Raw genomic sequence first — 19761 nt, 5'->3', positions numbered from 1 at the left:
CCTGGCGACGACGAGGGCACCGAAGAAGTCATTAGCATGTACAAAACCAGACACAACTTACATGGTTTCACGATTTTTCACATCATTTACACAAAATTTCTTACCTGAATTACGTTAATAAATACGATTTATTACAACCTTTCCAACGAATGCTTGTATGTCTAAATCAGTGCAAAAATACCTACGCGCGAGCTCGCCAAAGAAAGCTGACCAGCTTGACTCCACTCTATTCTGCGTAGTACGGTTGAATTTAGGATTATTGAAAATGTTTTTAAGGGGGTGGGGGTAAGGGTTCAGCAAGAAAAAAACACTTTCTTGCGAATTTTTATAGAACTTTGGGTGAAGTGAATTGACTAAAAGTATTGTGCATTATAATGTATCCACATTTTTTATGTTTCAATTTTTGGGGTGTCCAGCTTTAAGCCAAGATTCGTCTCTTAGCAAAAAATATTTTTAGTGCACCCTTAATTTTAAAGTCACCAAATTTCTAGCAAAAAGCCATGTCATCAAAGCAATGACGACTACCAAACATTTATATTATTCCCAAACATTTACGAAAGCAAGACCACTTTTTCTTATATATTTATGTAACTAAAATAAAAATTCAAAGTTTTATAATAATTTGTATCGTCCCAACGTTTTTCGTATTTCCTTCAAACTTTGAATGTTTTAATTTTGTTTTCGTTCTTTCGGTTGGTAGTTCGATCGTTTCATAAAATGGTTACTTTTTTATTAGCAATTTTGTGTCGTTTTATCCCGTTATCTATTTGAAAATGAGCCACTTTGGCTATTTAACTATTTTCCAGTAATTTTATTGTAACAAAGTAGTAGGCTTCATTTTATTAATTTCAAAACTGCACATCTTTTATCAAATGTAATTTTAAATATTTGTTAATTTGATGGAACTGTAAGGGAACACGTATCCACCTGGTGATGCCAACTGAGACTGTATTTCTATGTTCGTTTATTGTTTATTTGAGCATTAAACGTGCATGGGGAAAACGCATGGTCTCGTCTGAGTGGAATGATAACTTCAATCATATGGGAGGGTGGAGTATTCATAATTCGCGAGAAGGATCGAATATCGGTTACCAATGTCGTCCTTCAGTCATATCAGCACAAAAAAAAACAAATGTTGTCATGTTCAAATTTGATTCTAATTGTTTTTATATAGTATCTTCTGGAACGTTTTCCTAGTAACAAGTTTTTTTCCCTAAATGCGAGTATTTCATATATGTTTTAGCAGCTTTTTACTAGAGACAAGGATGTGGGTTTTAGGATTTCCAAAGGAACGTATGTGAGCAATGTATTTCGCCGGGTCGGCTGTGGAATATTATTGCAAAGTGTGAGTATCTGCCTCTTTGTAGGAGCGTTTATTTGCTTGGGCGCCTTGGTGTATTCGCATATTTCTGTTTGATCTTTCGTATGATTGTGTGCGAGTGTGTTTCTTTGATCGCGTATGCGACCGTTTGAGTTCGCGTTTGTGATCAGTTTTGTACTATCGCGAAGGGCTCGAGGATTTGTATGTTAACGTGTTTGACAGCGTGCAGTTTGTGTGTCGCGTATGTAACTTCGCGTGTATAAATTCGTTACTATAACCGTGTGGTTATTTGAATATTCGTGTAGATCACGATTTTGGGGTACCATTCCGCATATTGATCGAGTGTGTTGATTCGAAATTTTTTGAAGTCATTTCGACTAAATTACGGCGTTAGGTATCGCATTCAACCAACCTTTTGAGTTTGTCAGATTGCGGTACTGGTTTTCGACTGTAAACGTAACCAACTATTCGAGCGCAAGCCGTTAGATAAGACTATACACTTAGAGAATATATTCGTAAATCGGCAACGAATAGGTTCCGCACGCACTTTCATAAAATATACAAGGTAATAAATCGTTTAATGGTGAATGTACGAAAACTAAATTCGTCCTTTTCAAACAACTGCGTACTATATACAAACAATTAGTAAAAGAACAAATCATTTCTTTTCATTCAGGAAAAATAGTTTCGTCATTGACGATAACTTTCATTCAACAAACGTACACTTAATATGTGAAATTACAAAAAAATTCGTTCGTCAAGTCGCCATTTTTTCAGTTTGTGAAATGAACGAAAACAATATTTACAATGCATGAAAATGCCTCGTGGCAGAACACATCAATTCGTTTATTGTATGATAATCTTCATTCTATTCAGTTTTGTTTCTTTATTCCGATGACCGTCCATTTAACAGACCAGAAGCGGATAACGCATTCAACAAGATCCGATCCGAGCAGCAAGCTCTATCGGATTGATTCACCTGTGACAGGATGAACCTAAACGCCTAAACTTTGCTTTTTTTCGGAATGGACGAACTGAAGACACGGGCGTAGGCTGCTAGAACCGACGGTTGCAGCAGTATGATCGCATGGAAACGAGCGTTTGTACGTTCGCCCCTGAGACCGCGTGCGTGATTATATGTTTTTTATTTATTTATTTATTTATTTATTTATTTCGTCAATCAAATGTAGACTACATATGTACTGTGAGGCGACAATAAAAATGGTCATGTTGAATTTTTAAAGCGGACGCACCGCAAAAGTCGAGTGATTCGCTGGTTGGACAACTATCGCAACTGGCTACCTATCTGTTGTCAGTTGAAATCTGAAAGTAAATTTTAGGTGAGATTTTAACATTCAGATACATTTCAGTTGGACAATGGTATAACTAACAAAGCGCTAAAAGTTGAATGTGTCCAACCAGCGAATCAAGACTATAACTTGTAAATGTCTTTTTTGTAGACGTTGTGGTCGACGCGGGTATTTCCTAAATGCCACTAATGGACAAAGTAAATGAATACATATTGTGATCGTTGAGAGCCCTGACCTCGGGCACTCTTAGTTTAAAGAGTTCCAAAACCAGGGCTTTTCATCTAAGCTCCTAAAGTTTTCGTACTTTTAATTCAATCTTAAAGTAAAAGGCCTGATTAATTAGGTATTAATATTATCATTCTAGTGTTCTGCTACCAGATGAGACGATTTTGCCTCTAGCTTAAAGAGAAAGGACATATTACGAGGCACTATTCGCGTTGGAGAAGCAGGAAAGACAGACCGACTCATTCATTGTGGCTCGACAGTTGACACGTCGTAGCCGTGGTCGACGGTATCCTCGACCGGTGGTGTTTCGACAGCAAGCCTCGGGTAGATAATTATCTACCGCGGTGGTGGAAATCGACAGTGATAGCGCTTGTAATGTTGCACCAATCGACGAGAAGTGACTTGAAGTGTCCCAGGTAGACCTATTTGGCTACCGCAGAACTAACACAACAGGTGACAACGAAGGATTTCACATCGTTAAATAACTGACACCGAGTTTACAACAACACATATGAACTGACTTCTGGCGGGGTTGGCGTTCATTACAGTAAAATGACAGAGACAGCAGATAACAAGTAGATATTATATATTTTGTAGGAAGCATAATAGTTGTTTCTAGTATTGGACTACATGGATGACGAGACGGAGGATCGTTTAAAGGACCTTCCCTTCACTTTCTGCTGCTATTTTATCAGAACTAAAATGTGTGGATTCTTCAACTGGACCATGGATTCTATTTATTAGGCGTAAGTTGAAAGCGCTAAATATTATTCAAATTTCTTTGCGATTCTTAGATATAGAAAAGATAGTTAAAGTTAATAATAAAATTTGCATTGTCGTTGGTAGACAAGCCAACAAGCCTGTGAGCAATTTACGCGTGAATATAGAGTATATATACCATCAAGGGACGTTGAACTCGATGGGGTCATCATTAAATCGAGTTTGACTGTCTATGACTTAATTGAGTATGCAGTTGGTCGTTTCAAAGATATTATACTTAAAAATGTTAAAATGCATGATTACAGGCAAATATATTCAATATCATTCGAAGGCCGCAAAAATTTTATCGCCTGTCAGATTCGTTTCGAGTGACTTTCTCTGGGTCTGCGTTACCCTACTATGTCATTATCGATAAGATTCCTCTCCCTATTCGTTTTTTGCTCAACGCGTCATGAATTGTCTTCATTGTAAGCAACTATGTCATATACAACCTCATACAATTCCAATAAGGCACAAAGTGACAAATGTGTGATGATGCAATGCAATAAAAATAACTGAGCAATATGCATTGCGGTGAAACCCTACATGAGTTCTCGTTTTTTTCCGCCGTGAGAACTAAATAAAACGATCTTTAAAGTCTAAACGCTCCTAGTTCGAAATGCATTAAATGCCACTATTGGGACAAATTTTCCCGCGACGATATAAGAATCGCATGGGTAAGGGACCATCCATAAATGACGTAGCATTATATGGGGGAGGGGGGAGTTTTATATTTTGTGATGATGTGTGACAACAGGGGGGTAGGAGGTCTTGTCATGCTACGTAGCTTTTTTAAAGGGGAATAACTATCATCGTTTTTTATTTTTATTTTAAATTTTGCGGGGACAAGGAGAGGTAGAGTTACCGTCAAGCTACGTAATTACCAGGGGGGTATTTCGAAGTTTGTGACGAAATGCTACGATGGGGGAGAGGGGTGTTAAAAATCTCTCAAAAAATGGATTTATGGATGGTCCCTAATACGTACGATTTAAGATAACCTTGTACATACTTTCGTAAAAAATGAAGTTTCAAGATTACAAAAATCCAGTTGTTGTTAAATAGTGTTTTAGAACATTATCAGCAGCAACCACTGGGAATCTACAGCATGACAGTGTGCAGTGGAAAGGGGTATAAACTACTCTGTCCTTCTCCTCGTCGTCATGGCAGTGTTCCCTTCTCAAACATGGGGCTTTGTCCTCGTCGTGATAGATGGATTTTTAATTTTGCAAGGAAAATTTGTCCAGATTATGCGCCCACGATGAACATCATTCACAATACTCCCACAAGCAACGATCCCATCGATTCGTTGTCTGACCTTGCAAAAGACCCTTGTTCAATTTATTCAACAAGTTAGATCAGAATATTGTCCTGCGTGACTGGTCATTTAAAAACCTGCCTCCGATCAAAACTCGTATCGTCCGATTGCAATGCTACCATGGATCAGGAAATAGCAGAATTGGAGAAAATTATCCAACGACGTCGCGACAATTAAGTTGAGGCAAATGGATTGTTATCAGATAACCATATTCGGTTTTCGGAGGGAGGGGCGGAAGGGAAGGAACGATTGCCTCATGCTACTCTCCACAGGCAATCCAACTTGTATATGTCAAAAGAACTAATGGCATCTTACTACATATATTTACTTTGTGTACATATATCCTTGTTATGGGAATTAACCATTAAAATCACACCAGAAGACTTCAGTTGAATCTGTATGTTGCGTGATAAGGTAAAGAATCAACCGAAGTGATGTACAGCAGAATTCCTGGATAAGTTCATCAACATCCAGGAAAAACCCCACACTAGCTGCCTGTGTATTGTAGAGTGACGGTCCAAGATCGAGTCAAGATTCAGAACACAACTCAGATTGTTCAGTCAGCATATCTTAATTCATAATAATATGATAAAATTATCTACCCTCGTAGAATGACGTCAAAACACGCGATTATCAAACAAAAACATGCACGCAATTCTAACCTAAACCAATCATCATCCAAGCGACCACCGTAGGCTCTGGGTGGCTGGTAATGGGCTGCAATTTATGTGTACTTTTGAAATGCCTCATCAGTTCCTGATTGGGCACTTTTCTTCTTGTTTTCCGCTAATTTGAAACACTACTTCGCAGCGTGACTTGTGCTAACTTGCCGAACGAAAAAGTGTGTGAGAGAGAGGAGAGAGAGGGCAAATCAAGTACAAAGCTAACGATCGACAATCGAAGCCCTGGCAGTGGTGTTATGCAGTGTGCCAATCATTCCACCACAGTGGCCTCACTCTTCGCTTCGCTAGTTTTTGTCGATAGATCCATGATCTTTTTGCCTTTCACGCATACCGTGCAAGTTGGAAGGATGTTTCAAAAGAATTAACCCAAGAGTAGTAGTCGAACAAAAAAGCTCTGCAAAGAATCATCTTCGTCATTTGCTGGATTTTACATTCCGGTATTAAAAAGGTGCTGAAGCGTCAAGGATTTTTTGTTACTCCAATGACGCGTTGAGGTAATTATCAGGACCGAAGCATGATTTTACAACTTTTGAACTTTTACGACGTCAAACAAACTTCAATTTGATCGTAAGGGACGACTGACGTTCTAATGAATTTTTTTGCTGTGAATGCTTCAATTGATTTGACGGTTGATTGCGAAAAAAATGACTGCAACTTACCATGCAGGCACCCGTCTGGTTATTATTTGCCAGGTCCCCGTTCGACAGTTTTCCGTTCTGATAGGCGAGATGATGCCCGTTGAGGTGCTGACTGATACCTCCATTGCTGGTGCCGTTGTGCGTGAGGGCATCGTATTGCTGTTGTTGTTGTTGCTGCTGCTGCTGCAATTGCAACTGCTCGGCTGCCCGCTTCGCGATGGCTGTCCTCCGTTTACTGTACGCCTGCTTGTAAAAGTCCGAAAACAGGAACAGGAACATGACACCGTGTAGACCGATCCATACCATGAAGCCCTTCGGGTAATCGCACTGGGTGAACAGCAGCTGGAACTGGTGCGTGAAGATTGCCACGAACTGTACCTGGAAGTGGAAATTGGAACCATTAATAGGATGTTGCTGCTGCTGCTGCTGTAAAGCAAAAGGGCGACTGGCTAGAATCTAATTTAGATGTAATTGGTACCGCGGTGCGTTACGCGAACTGGATGGCCTAGAGTGAGCACGACCCTGCTGGTAGACTATACCGCAATTACGAACCGGGTTGCGGCGATCTAGTTTGTCTTTATTACCGGTCGCACTTTGGCATTGAATGCACCTAGAATATTCAATAGGCGTCGGTTTAAGATTTGTGAGTGATCGCTGTATGATAATCCTGCGTAGTAGGTAGCTGACATTTCCGTGCTAGGCAATTTATTGAATAGAATGATAATCTGCCCTTTTATGCAAATGGGACGTAAACGCCATCGAAAATATTTTTCAGGAAAAAAGCGGTAACGCTCCATAAATTAAAAGATTCGAAACAATTTCTAGGAGTTGAAAACAGGCCTTTAATAGACCTGTCTACAGAATCATTCGAATTTATGTTTTATTGGTCACGCGTCGAGATTTCTTCGAAGCAGTCAAGAAGTAAACTGCTGTTCAAAACCTTGTCAAAGCATTGCATTGTTAAAAGCTGTAATGCAACTATTTCATCTCAATATTACTAATATTATAACACCTGAACAAGAGCCAATATCATTTTTACTTTTAATGGAATCTTAATCACAGGGCCTCAAAATAATGAAGTATTCCACAGCGAACGAACTGATACATCCCATACTCATGAACTGCTTGCTAAATCTAAGCCAACTTAACTAAACTAGATATTGGTCGATTGTATGTGGAACTTACCATCTGGAAAGCGGTGAGATACTTCTTCCACCAGATGTACTTCTGGTACTTTGGTCCAAGGGCTGCTACCATGTAGTAGAAATACATAACAATATGTACAAACGAGTTCAACATGGCGAAGAATGTGCTGTGACCACCTGTAAGTATAGAAATGAGTCGGTTACCAAAGGGAAGTTTGATCAGTTTTATCACTAAACAATTGGCGCATAAGGAGATGGCTTATTTTTATATCGCGAAAACCCTACGTTTTCGTTTCGATTATCGTAACGATTGCATTCGGTCTTCCCAGTTTCGCAAGAAACTTTGCATATGATTTCGAAGGGTTTTTTTTTATTTAACAAGATGTGTTTAAAGTTTCGATTTCATCTCATCAGTATACTGCAGCCGATTCGACCACCAAGTAGACCATATGCCATAGCACAGCTCATGTTGAAAAGAAGATAAGGTAACAAGGAAGGAAGGTAACACGCTTTCGGAATGTTTTTAAACAAATTGTCAATGTATGCCATTTGAACACAAAACATCCAGCATAAGTCATTAAATTGACTTTACGCTTGTCCGGACATGCCGCAGACTCAGGTGATTCGCATTTAACCCTTTCATGCCCAACTTTTTTCTAGTACATGTAGGGTTTCAAAACTATTTTTTCTTGAGAACGGTGAGGTCAAGAAACACGAAAAACCTTTTTTCATAAAGGTAGGTCTTTCCATGACAGTGCTAGAAGCTGCTCAATTTTTACCTTCCAATGCTCAATACAATTCTCCTAGAATATTTCCAATAGTCCAACTGCGTGGAAAACGTAGCCAAAAATAATCTAAATTGATAAGTTTTATCAGTTTTCACTAATATTGCAACTTAACAAAGTTATATGAAAAATTCATTTTCCGTCGTCAACGTAAACTGTCCCTGGCAGCACTGCTCCATCGGAGTTCAATCAGACTAATTGCAATAACTTCAGTTTTAGAGCTGATCCTTGTAACTGTTCACACTCAAATGAAAGCCAATAGTCACATTTATGAGTCTTACTTGTTTTTGTGAGCAAATCTTGCCTAAATCAAAAGTTATAGCTGCTTAAAAACGTTGTTGTCCACAAACAACATGGGCATGAATGGGTTAATGCCAAAAGATCCTGACTCCTGCGTTGCAGAAGACAAAGAGTTAAGTAACCGGGAAACTCTAAGCTTGTTCATTGACCCTACTCCACGCTTTTCTAAACTTTCTCACTTCAAATCCTTGCTCTTCCTTGTGTAGTATGGCTCTTAATATTTGAAAAATACTTCATCTTCCAGTCCCTTGCTAATTATATGTCGTTACAATATACCCAATTAAACTTTCGTCTAAATGGTATTTCATTATATCTATAACCTTTCGAACCATTGATTTACAGCGCACTTAATGGACCGTTGTCAACGATTTTCGGCGGTTATGATGATGATTTCTTTTAATCTTCGCTTGATTCGAGAAATCAATTGCTACTCGTTTGGAGCCTCCCAACCTTCGTCGCACCTCATACGTTTGATAACAGTCCAAACATTTTCGATTATACGTGCCTGTGGCAGGTTCTTTTTTAGCGCAAAATAGTATTTTTGTTTATTCAGCCAATCCACCGATTTTTGAATATTTTTATATGAATTGCCTCATTTTAGGCAAGCATTTACTGATATAAACTTCTGCATCAACCGCTCTAGTATTGTTTGGAAGGATCAGTGGCACTGATCACCTTTCTCAGAAATGATTTCCAACTGCAACACCTAAGTGTTCGATTAGCCGACGTGTTCCACATAGTTTGGTGTAAAGACCATTTCAAGAGTGCTGATTCAAATGGTCCTTAGTGTCAAATGTAAACAAACTGAGTTATTTGCAGCACAGCATGTGATTACAGCATAGCTAACGAATACCGAAAACCAGGATTCATTATACTCAGTATTTATCAAAATAACAAGCATTATATAAAAAGTCGCAAAGTTTTCATGATCATATTTTGAAATTTTGCACTTGAGACCTTTTAAAATGAAAGGACCTATGCGCGAAATATTTCAAAACCTCTGCAACTGCTCATAGGCGCCATGCAAAAACGACGCAAGATTCATTTCATTCTATGTTTTTCCCACTGCACATAGGTACCTAGTAAAAACGTCCTAAGCAGCAAAATAAAAGAAATTATTTTCTTCTGTTCATGCGACTTATTTTCGAAGTTGAATTTAGTAAGTATAATAAATTAAATGATAATTGGAAAGCTTAGTTATTCTAAAGTAACATGTCATTCGTTGGTTTTAACCACTTCCAGCCAATGATTTGTTAATATAAACTAAAGTTTCCCACATTTTTTTCTGCAAGACTTCTGTTAAATCCAGTGCAACTATTTACCATAGTAATGAAGAACATTCGTATTCCGGTGCTCATTTTGTCGAAAACTTTGAAGAAATTCAGTATTCGTCGTAAGAGCTACCTTTGCTGAAAAAAACCGTATGTGCAGCGTCGTATGATTCTTGGACCCGAAAAAAGACCTATGTGAAAGGTCCTATAATTTTCAAAAGGACGCATCATTCTAAAGCGCTTAAAAACTACATTAGCGCTAAACATTTCATGTTTTTAGTATTATTTACCTAAAGAGCATAGTCCTTAGACTATATTGGCATAATTGTTCTATCAAAACGCATATTTGTTCTCTAATAGGGATTTGTTTTAGGTCCATGAAACTTCAAACTCGTTTTTCTCAGTTCGAGCTCAATGTCACTTAGGACCTTTTGAATAAGTACTCTTGATTTAATTTATGGTGCAAAAATGTAAAATACGATTCATCATCCAAAATAATGAATTTTTTACGGTGTTTACGGTGAAGTGTACGGTAGCAAATTTGTATTTCATAGCTGTTTCGCTGAATATTTTCTTGCTCGCCTAGGTTTATGCTAATCAAAATTGTGTATCGTAAACCGGGGTGGCTTTGATCACTCGAAGCTTTTTTCGTAGATTACTCTTATTCAACTAGAATAGTCTACCTAATCATTCAAATTTGAAATGAGTTTTATTCAAAAACTTCTAAAATACTTGTTATATTTTTTGAAAACATTGCTCGATTTTTGAGTACAAAATATACAAAAGTCCGAAGTTTTACTTGAACTTATTTTTAGGAAGCTTCGGAGAGTGTTTATTAATTTTTATTCAACATCTTGCTAAAATTCCAAGCAAGTTTTTGTTTTTCTTTAGAGTCGGATGTGCCAAATTAATTTTTAATAGTTTGCTTATACAAACATTTTTGCTAGTTTGCCATTATGTGTTTCGTTTAAAAATATGTAATGATTACTTCTAAAAATGATCAATGTTAGCCCGGTTTACGGTGCCAATTTGCGTATTGATTTGTTAACCATACCATACCACATTTTCCTTTGCACTTAATTTTGGAGAGCAACAGCATTTCTTTTAATTTTCTGGTTTTTTCCGTCGAAACAACGTAAATAGTTGCCCGCGAGATTGGTTTGTCATGGAACAGTTGAAGAATTTCTTTTGTACTCAATCGTCCAAACACGTTTGCGACAAATAAAGCAATCAATTCATTGTTTTGGTTTAAATGCCAATGCCTTATTTAAGACTTGTTGGTGGTATCCAACGGGGAAACAGATCGAAATGCTGAGTTAAACGAAAGGAATTATTTATGTGAAAAAATCACCCCAAAGGCAGGATTCGAACTTGCAACCCTTGAGACTCCAGCCCAAAGTCATAAATAAGGAATTGGCACTTACGTTAAGACCCCAAAAAAATAATTATTTGTTTAATTCAACTTTAGTCGTACCTCTGTTAACTGGGAAAGGAACAGAGATCGACAGTCTCCATTGGCTCTGCATCCACATAAGTTCGATGGATAATGAATCCATCCAGACACCAGACGATAATGAAAACCTTGGTATATAGCTGGGAAATTAAATAGAACAAATGTGTTGGGTGGCAGCGGCGATTTTGTGTAATCTCCCTTTAGAGAAAATTTTACAATCACTATCGCCAATGCGATAATCATGCGATCTTCACGGCACGTCATCAAAGTCCATAGATAGCATAAGGGCTTGTGCATTGGGCCGGAGTCCCAAGGGTTGCAGGTTTGAATTCTGGCTCTGGGGTAATTTTTTTAACATAATTGTTTTCGTTTAACTCACCATTTCGCACTGCTTTCCCCGTTGGAAAAACAGGTAGAAAATAGATGGAACCTTTGAGCGGAAGAATGGTGAGGATTACCTATAAAAATATCACTTAGTAGCAGAAGTTTCAATACCCGTATTACTAATGCGCAGTGATAGTTCTGCATCCATACGGACTGGGACTGGAGTCACTAGTAACAGCAGAATCGAATCCCAGTTTTCATTTCGACAATTCAACTTATTCATTTTTCGATAAGTTTGCCTTAAGTACGTCCATAATGTGACCCTGCCTGTAAGTATAAACCTGGTAAAAATGTAATACACAAGCAAACCAAAAAATTGATAGTTGTAATTAATTTTTGTATAATTTCGCTTTAAATTTTTCGCTTTATTTTCGATTTAAATCGTTCTATTTCTCAACATATCTGGAAAAAGACAATCAAATCCTCATTGAAACTTTTGGTAACGTATATTCTTAGAAAGATATATTTAAAAAGAACTTTATCGAAAAAACGGACGCACTCGAATGTCTAGAATTTTACAGCGTGTGGGTAAAAATTGACAAAATTTTGACTAAAACTAATTGCAATATTACCATCAGAAGAATTTCATCGAAATTGGACCAGTGGTTACAAAAATGGCTTCAGAACAAGAAAGGCGACAAAACAAAACACGATAATCCAAACTCACGCAAGGTAGCTATATCAAAAGTGACGTTCTATATTGCAATAGGCGCTGAGGCTTAAAATCGACAGAACCGATTGGAAAAAAGATACGCAGCTTGATTGTGAGCTTCGGTTAAAAATTTAGGCCGAGATCTTTTATCGTGGCAGTTTCCCATCTGAATAGTTTAGATGTTACTGTAGGCATCGTTGAAATAGAGCAGCAACACTGGCGGGCCCAAGTGACTACCCTGCACGATTCCGGAGGAGTCAGAAAAAAACTTCTCGCCGCTGAATCGAACATTGAGAATGCAGTCGGTGAAATAGAATTCGAACCAGCTACCTAGGCTACTATTAACCCCACACCGATTTTTCAAGCGAAAGTATATGCAATTGAAACCTGTTCTTGAGCGTGAATGCATGGAAACCGCCTAGGGCGAAAGAGTTGAACCATGGGATAGACTAGAAGGAAAAGGGAGCGGCATCTGATTTCACAGGTCCCGAGGTATGCTTTTAATTTGGGTCTAACAAACTTTAGAAAAATGAAAGCAGCGAATCAAGTGCAAACCACTCTGCTCTCAATCAAGTTCTTCCTATATATTAAGAATTTCCTCGCTCCTGGAAAAGCAGAACTAAAGATAGTCTCTGACAGATGAACAGATTATTGCTTTTGCAGAGCACATTGGGTCACCACTAGTGACAAGAAAAAAAGGCCCATCAAAGGGGCCCCTGAGTCGATTCCTAGTCCCTAGTATGGAGTTTTTAGACAGCCCACTAACCCTCATTTTCGCCGCTAACTGGCAATGTATGCATCAGTTTATCACTGTAATTGAAAATAAAAAAAATAATTTTACTGTTTTACAAAGACTGCAAATCAATCCCACTTCCTTGGGAGAAGTCATTAACTTTGAATGAAGTGATGTCTGAGTCAGTATTGGATGAGACCTAACAGCAATTGGTGGTGAATCAGTCGTTGGTTGGATTTAGCTGAATAGTATGTTTCAACGAATTTTAGTACATGATCATCTTCTAACAAGAAAATTTCAGTTTCCCATTTCACCACATAGATGGCGCCACCATCAACTTACCAACGGAAATAGATAGAAATCAACTGCCTTCTACAAAGTTGCAGAACAGACCATTTCCAGCAATTCTCGTGAATACGTCCATGTTCTACCTCTCTTTCTTTAAAAGTTAGTGTTGGCGCCCTCTATGCGCTGAAATATGGAACTAAAATATTGTAGTCAAAAAAGAACTCATATCATCTAATAGAATAGTTCCAAACATAGTACAGTGAAGTCTTTTTTATGCGGGGGATACGTACCGCATAACTTTGAAAATCTGCATAAAAAATTCAAGTTACAAATCCGCATAAAAAAGACTTCAGTGTATGCAGTTAAACCCAACCAATGTTTTGCAAAAAATAAAGGTTATTCGAATCCACTACTGATTTACCACCATGTTAGGCCCATGTGAAACTGACTCAGCCATCACTTTGATGAAAGTTTAATAGTTTCTAAGGAAAATGGCTTGGTTTGCAGTCTTTGACGAAGTCGGAGGCAAAAAATAATTGTCTTTTTCATTTTCAATTGCAGTTGATTAGCTAATGCATACAGTGCCATCTAGCGGAGAAAGTGCAATCTAGGTGCCCTTTCTTCGTGTAAATTGTCGAAAAATCCCATACAAACTTCGAAAACATTGGTCCGGTCGCTAGACTTGCCCGATTTAGCTCAAATTTTGAAGTAGAGACGCCTGGTGGAACTAGGAATTGTTAGTTGTTTTGCGGAAAAGCTGTAATTTCAGGTGCTATGTGCCATTTTCTGATTCGAAAATTTAAGTTATTTGTTTCAACATACAAAGGGAGCCAACCCTATTTTTCTTCGGAGAGAGATAGAAATTGGGAGTCTTTTACAACGTTTAGAACAAACACTTTCCAGTAGTTATTCTGAAAATGTTCTATTTCTCTCAATGGAAGTGAGTGTTGCTTCCTCTATTCGGAGAAATGTGGAACTAAAATTTTCGAAGCAAAAAAAGACGCTTACAGATGATATGAGTTGCATTGGAATTTTGCAAAAGTTACTATTTAGCTAAACCGTTCCATTTTTCCACCAAAAAAAAGGTCGTGATCATTGCCAAGCTCTGTTAGGCCCCGCGCAAAACTAACTCAGACATAGCTACGTAATAAGAATATTTTTTCCGTCAAAAAGTTGGATAGTTTTGTAGTCTTCGACAAAGTTGCAGACACTAGAACTATTTTTACGATTCTTACATTTGGTAATAAACATATACATACCACACCATCTAGCGGCGAAATGGTAGCAAATTGATTTTCTTCGCCTAAATTGTCGAATAGTCCCAACCAAATATAAGGCACGTTAGTCCGGTAACTAGACTTAGGAATTGACTCAGCAGTGGGCCGATGGGGGTCATTTTTGTCTTGTCACTGTAGTCTGCACGGCTTGGATACAAATTATTCGACTATGAATCCATCATAATCCACTTCACGAAACTGTGATATTATCACTACGGTAAATATTTTCCAATTGTGCGTCCAGCCAGAGAACGCTTGTAAGTTGGCAACTCTTTTGGGATGATGGAGATCCGAGACACTGACTGCGTTCTCAATTATTCCTAAGGTATCAAAGTTCAAAGCACTGGATTCGTTTCGGGACTTTAATCGAATGTTGTCAACGATCATGTCCCGCTGGATGCGCATTGAAAAACTCAAGAAGAATGAATACGTGCTTGCGAAGCGGGTTGCCAGTACATTGAGCATGTTGTTTGGTGATGTACTGAATATCTTGAAGCCAGATTTTGAATTATATACTCCTTGCGAGTCCGAGGATGACCACCCAATGTTCCGATACCTGACATTCTGGTTCCGGTGATCTTCTATGCATGGAGCGTATATGTTATTTCCTAGAAATGATAAACATTCAAATTTAATTGTCGATACTTCATCTAACTCTAATCCCATGCTTATCATAAAGCAAACTTTACAAGTAGTAAAAATACTATGCGCATGAAGACTAAGAATTGAGAAAAATTAAGGACATCACAATGAAATCCAAGAAGTTAGAAAAAAACTATAGCGCGATGAGCTATAGTTTTTTTCTACTCGTTAAATACTCGGCCTTCGATCGATGGAATCTATTAGAACTGGTATCTTTGCTTTATTCTTAAGAAGCAGTATAATAACAAAAATGACCTGAATATGATAAGATTCTTGTTTTTGAGCACAAAGAATCGTGTGTCACGATTTTCACCCCACCATTTGACTCAATGCGTTCGGCAAAGATGACAGACACTTCTCTAATCAATGACTTAAAAAGGGCAGGATAATAAAAATGGGGAAAATAGGCTCTTTACTGTAAACATTAAAATTAGAAATGCTAGTTGTAAACAGTTTTTTTTCTTGAAATTATGTTTTATTGTCGTCCTTTTCCAGAAAGAGAATGAAATCAATTTATTCTCCATGCAGGACAACACAAGGCTGTAGATTCAAAAGGCCTAAAATTATGCAATTTGCTGCCATCCTCCACCATTTTTCGGATGCTCACAAAGTTGTTGATTGCAAGCGCCTAACATTTTGAATAGAATTTTTTTGTTGAAGTGAATCTTCATGCTAGATTCTATTTTACGAATGCAAGCTGCTTTTCATTCCATTTTACGAGATAAACGCTTCTAAAATATGTGTAATGATTTCTGCATACTTTTTTTTAAAGGCCATACTGTAGCTATCACGCCAACGGGCGCATCATGTATAGTAGTTCATGGGACAAAGCGTCTGCCTTATCGGCAAACTGACATTCACTTTTTACTTCATTGCAGCCAAATTAGTATCAAACCGGCGGTGTCGCATTCTTCGCCGCCTCCATCAGCGGATTATTACTTAAGAAGACACGCGGATGCCACACACTTTTCCTTTCATCTGGTGGTGATCCCTCGGCACCTACGCTCACCGCAGCGCCCACAGCCCACAAACCGATGAAAGGTGATGATAATGATGGGTGCGAAGCTGGGGACACAACAAAAAAGGCAAAAGTAGAGAAAGGTCGTGTGAAGTGGCTCTTTCTTTCCCCCCTTTGGTTTGTAGGTCTTGTCCTACATCGGGCCTATATCTCCACTAGCAGAGCGTCGCGACGGTTGGGATGGTGTATTAGCATCGCCGCTAGGCTGATAATGCAGATGAGGAATGGTGGGCCCTCCGCAATCCGACAACGAATTCGTTAGCCCCGTTGTTGTAGTCGTAGGTGCTGCTGTTGTTTTGGTTTCGGTTTCGCTGTTATGTCATGTAAACAAACCGGTTGTGTCAGAAGAGTAGCGAAATAACACATTGCTAGAGATGTAAAGTTGAAAAGGGCCCCGCGGTAGGTGTGTTTTACAAGTTGCTTACACGACCATACATATTATGCTGTGTTACGCCCTTTTACTAAATGCACTAACCAGATTCTACAAATCGATGGCAATAGCATTTCGTAGGCCGTTGCGGGTTGTGATTTTGATTTACCAATATTACACCATTCGATGCGTTGGAGGGCACCCGTCACTACTACCAATGATGGCAATTAGCAGAGGCACCACCGCTACCAACACTAGATGGTGGGTAGCCAGCAGGTATGATATGATCCGCACCCGAGGGAGAAGGGGTGATAAAACGGACATCGGTAAACATCTCAAGTTCGCATTCAGCATTAGGTGGTCGTGGGGCGGTGGAGATAAAAAAAGAAACACATCGAAACAGCAGTGGCCGCCTGAACTTGACCCGATTGACGATTAGTTATTAATACATTCGAACGAAATGGTCAATAAATTCGTTGGAAAAGTGGATCTTTTTGCGCATTTGATCGCATTGGGAAAGATAGTAGCTAATGTGATACGATGATGATATGAGACTCGGTTCGGACTCTTAGACAATCAACTGTCCCGTATCGGGTCGTGTGCAGATGGTATTTGCTAGTACACTCCGATACAGTGAAGTCTTGTTTATTCGAAAATTCGAAGTAGATTGTGAGGTGCAATGACCCCTATGTAAAGTATGATCAACATATTTCAGATGGGACTGAGCATGGTAATTAATCGTCTCGTCAGATTAGCGGGTTTTCACTGTACAGTGCAAGTGTTTATGCGTACATCGATAAACAGCAAAAAAAGGGAAACAAATACGTTTAACCACTGGAACTGGTTAAGGAATGCTGGTGCTTGAACCAGACCAGGCCCCGACAATAAGCGACCGGTCGAAGAGACGATGAAGAGCACTGCGCAAAACCTGTGCCAGTGAGTTAATATTTGCGGGATTGTATAATCAGGGCAGTTTGGTTGGTATCGCCTCTCGAGCATTCCAGCTGTAATAGCAGCGAACAACCGGCTTAACGTAAACAAGTCTGGAACAAGTGCTACTCTGTCGTGGCCACAGGTGAATTTTGTCCATTGAGAATGTTGGTAGGATGGCGGTAAAGATGGACATTTGAAGGTTTAATCACAGTTTCTAGTATGTAATGGATTGTGTTTTGAATTCGTCTCATCAGTATCAGGTACTGACATGACACCAGATAGATGCTACATGCAAAATTGACTAAATTCTCCGTAGGGAGTAATATAGCACACAGTTTCTAATTTTAATTCGATTTAGTCACATATCTGGTAGTTTACAGTATCTCTCAAATCATTTGATATCTTCCCGAAAAATATGACATCATTGTTTTATTGAGCTTTACCGCTTTTAAAAAACTGTGTCGATCGCAACCACATTTCTCTTATTGCTAAAAACTTACCCGGAGCGAACTTCATGCCCATCCACACCGAAAATGGCATGCAGCCGTGATGGATCACGTGCAGAGTCGACACGTGCTGATACTTCTTTCGCAGGATGAAGAATATCGTGTCGAAGAACTCGGTGAATTTGGAGATGTAGTACCACCAGCACGTCCGCGCCATCTATTTTGTTTGTTTTGCGTATTTTTTTCAAGCACAAGGAAAAAAAGCGACATCAGTTAAGGGGGTATTCTAAATGCGTTGTTCGATGGAACGGCAACTTACCCGCAAGGCAAGGGGATTGTTGGAATAGTCCACCGGTTGACACCTGAAGCTGTAGTGGCCCCACCATCCACTTTGTAAATACTGTAAAGATAGGAGAGAGAAAATTTACATTTACAAATTAGTTGTTTTTTTTGCGAGTAAATCAGAAACAAAGGAAGGGATCATATTTGGCATAAAGTATTGTTGAACGGTGCTCTGGAATATTTTTTTAGCCGGTGAAGTATATGATCTTGAATAAATTCGTTTCTTTAGTAAAAAATCAAAGTGAATACATATCTTGCTATCAAAAAAATTTTATAACATTTAACATAGCTTAAATCGAAAGCATCACTGATAGGAGAAATAATTTTCTGTATGATGTCATAGGACATTTTTTCTGTTCTCCATTTTGATCTTTTAACCGTTAAAACGACCAAAACGATAGCAACATCGATTTTCCCTCTTCCCCAAGATTTTTTTCAGATGAAAAATCTAAATAGTGAAATCAAAACATATATCACCTCTTGAGGACGTTTTTGTCACAAGTTCACCGAGAAACATGTATTACAGCGAATCTTTCATATGCTTGTGACTCGTGAATATACTAGAAAAGGATCAATTAATTTGTTGTGAAAATGTTATAGAAAACTGAGTAACAGCACTTTTCAGAAGGCTGCGACATAGTTTGCATCACAGCCAGCATTTAGTTTTCAATTTGAATGGTAGATTTTTAAACTATACTTATTTCGATTACCAGTTGTAGATCAGGGTCCTGTGCTCTTAATAAGCATATCTAGAATCAAACTCAATTGTGCTCAGAAAAAAATATTTCTCAATCTGCTTCCATCCACCGGTAAACACCAATTACGCAATGCTTTCGAGACCAACGGATAAGATCAAAATTCCCGTATATCTACAGGATAGTTCTATAGAGGCATGATATAGCGATCTATCTGCGGGTACACCTGCTAGTGCAATCCGAAGATTCATGTCACAATACGTGGCCTCCGTTCAACGCGATTTTTCTAGAAATTCCTTTCCCGGCGTCGCCAACGGTGTTCGGGTGGTAAGACTGCGGCTGCATCACTCTGTTCCTTCCTTTGTGGCCCTGGAACATGGCACCCCCTATACACAGACAACGCTGTGTGGATATGACAATCAAACTGTTACGTGCCAGTTCTGCGAACAAGCATTAAAATCTCCTCTGATGACTACCATGTCTTCTTCCAATCAGCTCACCGGTAACTCCATCTAGCATCCAGTGAAACTGCTCCATCGTCCATCTAGTGGATGCGTAGCAATTATATATAAGAATTTGATTAATTTAGGCAATTACAAACCTTCAATAATTAAAAGCTACTTCATATATGGGATATCTGTTCATAACGTGTATTGCCACAATCCCCTCCGTATTCGCTATCCAGTTATCGTTATCGATACGAACTTGATACGACTCGGTAGTGAATTTCTGATGTCAGCTGCACGACAGTTTGTTGTGCAGTGTCGCAATGGTTG

The 19761-nt window shown here is 38.7% G+C and overlaps 1 protein-coding gene across 1 annotated transcript in view; it reads right to left on the bottom strand.

The window, feature by feature from the left end:
- Positions 1-19761, bottom strand: part of LOC131677238 (elongation of very long chain fatty acids protein AAEL008004) — a 163670-nt gene that overhangs the window by 14614 nt on the left and 129295 nt on the right. Inside the window, exons 4-7 of the mRNA XM_058956959.1 lie at positions 18268-18348; positions 18003-18165; positions 7437-7573; positions 6273-6629 (exon numbers count right to left, since the gene is read on the bottom strand). Of these exons, the coding sequence (XP_058812942.1) occupies positions 6273-6629; positions 7437-7573; positions 18003-18165; positions 18268-18348 (738 nt within the window). The remainder of the gene's footprint in view (positions 1-6272; positions 6630-7436; positions 7574-18002; positions 18166-18267; positions 18349-19761) is intronic.

This window comes from Topomyia yanbarensis, chromosome 1, assembly GCF_030247195.1.
Source record: "Topomyia yanbarensis strain Yona2022 chromosome 1, ASM3024719v1, whole genome shotgun sequence".
Classification (NCBI taxonomy): Eukaryota; Metazoa; Arthropoda; class Insecta; order Diptera; family Culicidae; genus Topomyia; species Topomyia yanbarensis.
The sequence above is the reverse complement of the archived record's forward strand: the minus strand, read 5'-3'. Positions and strand labels throughout refer to the sequence as shown.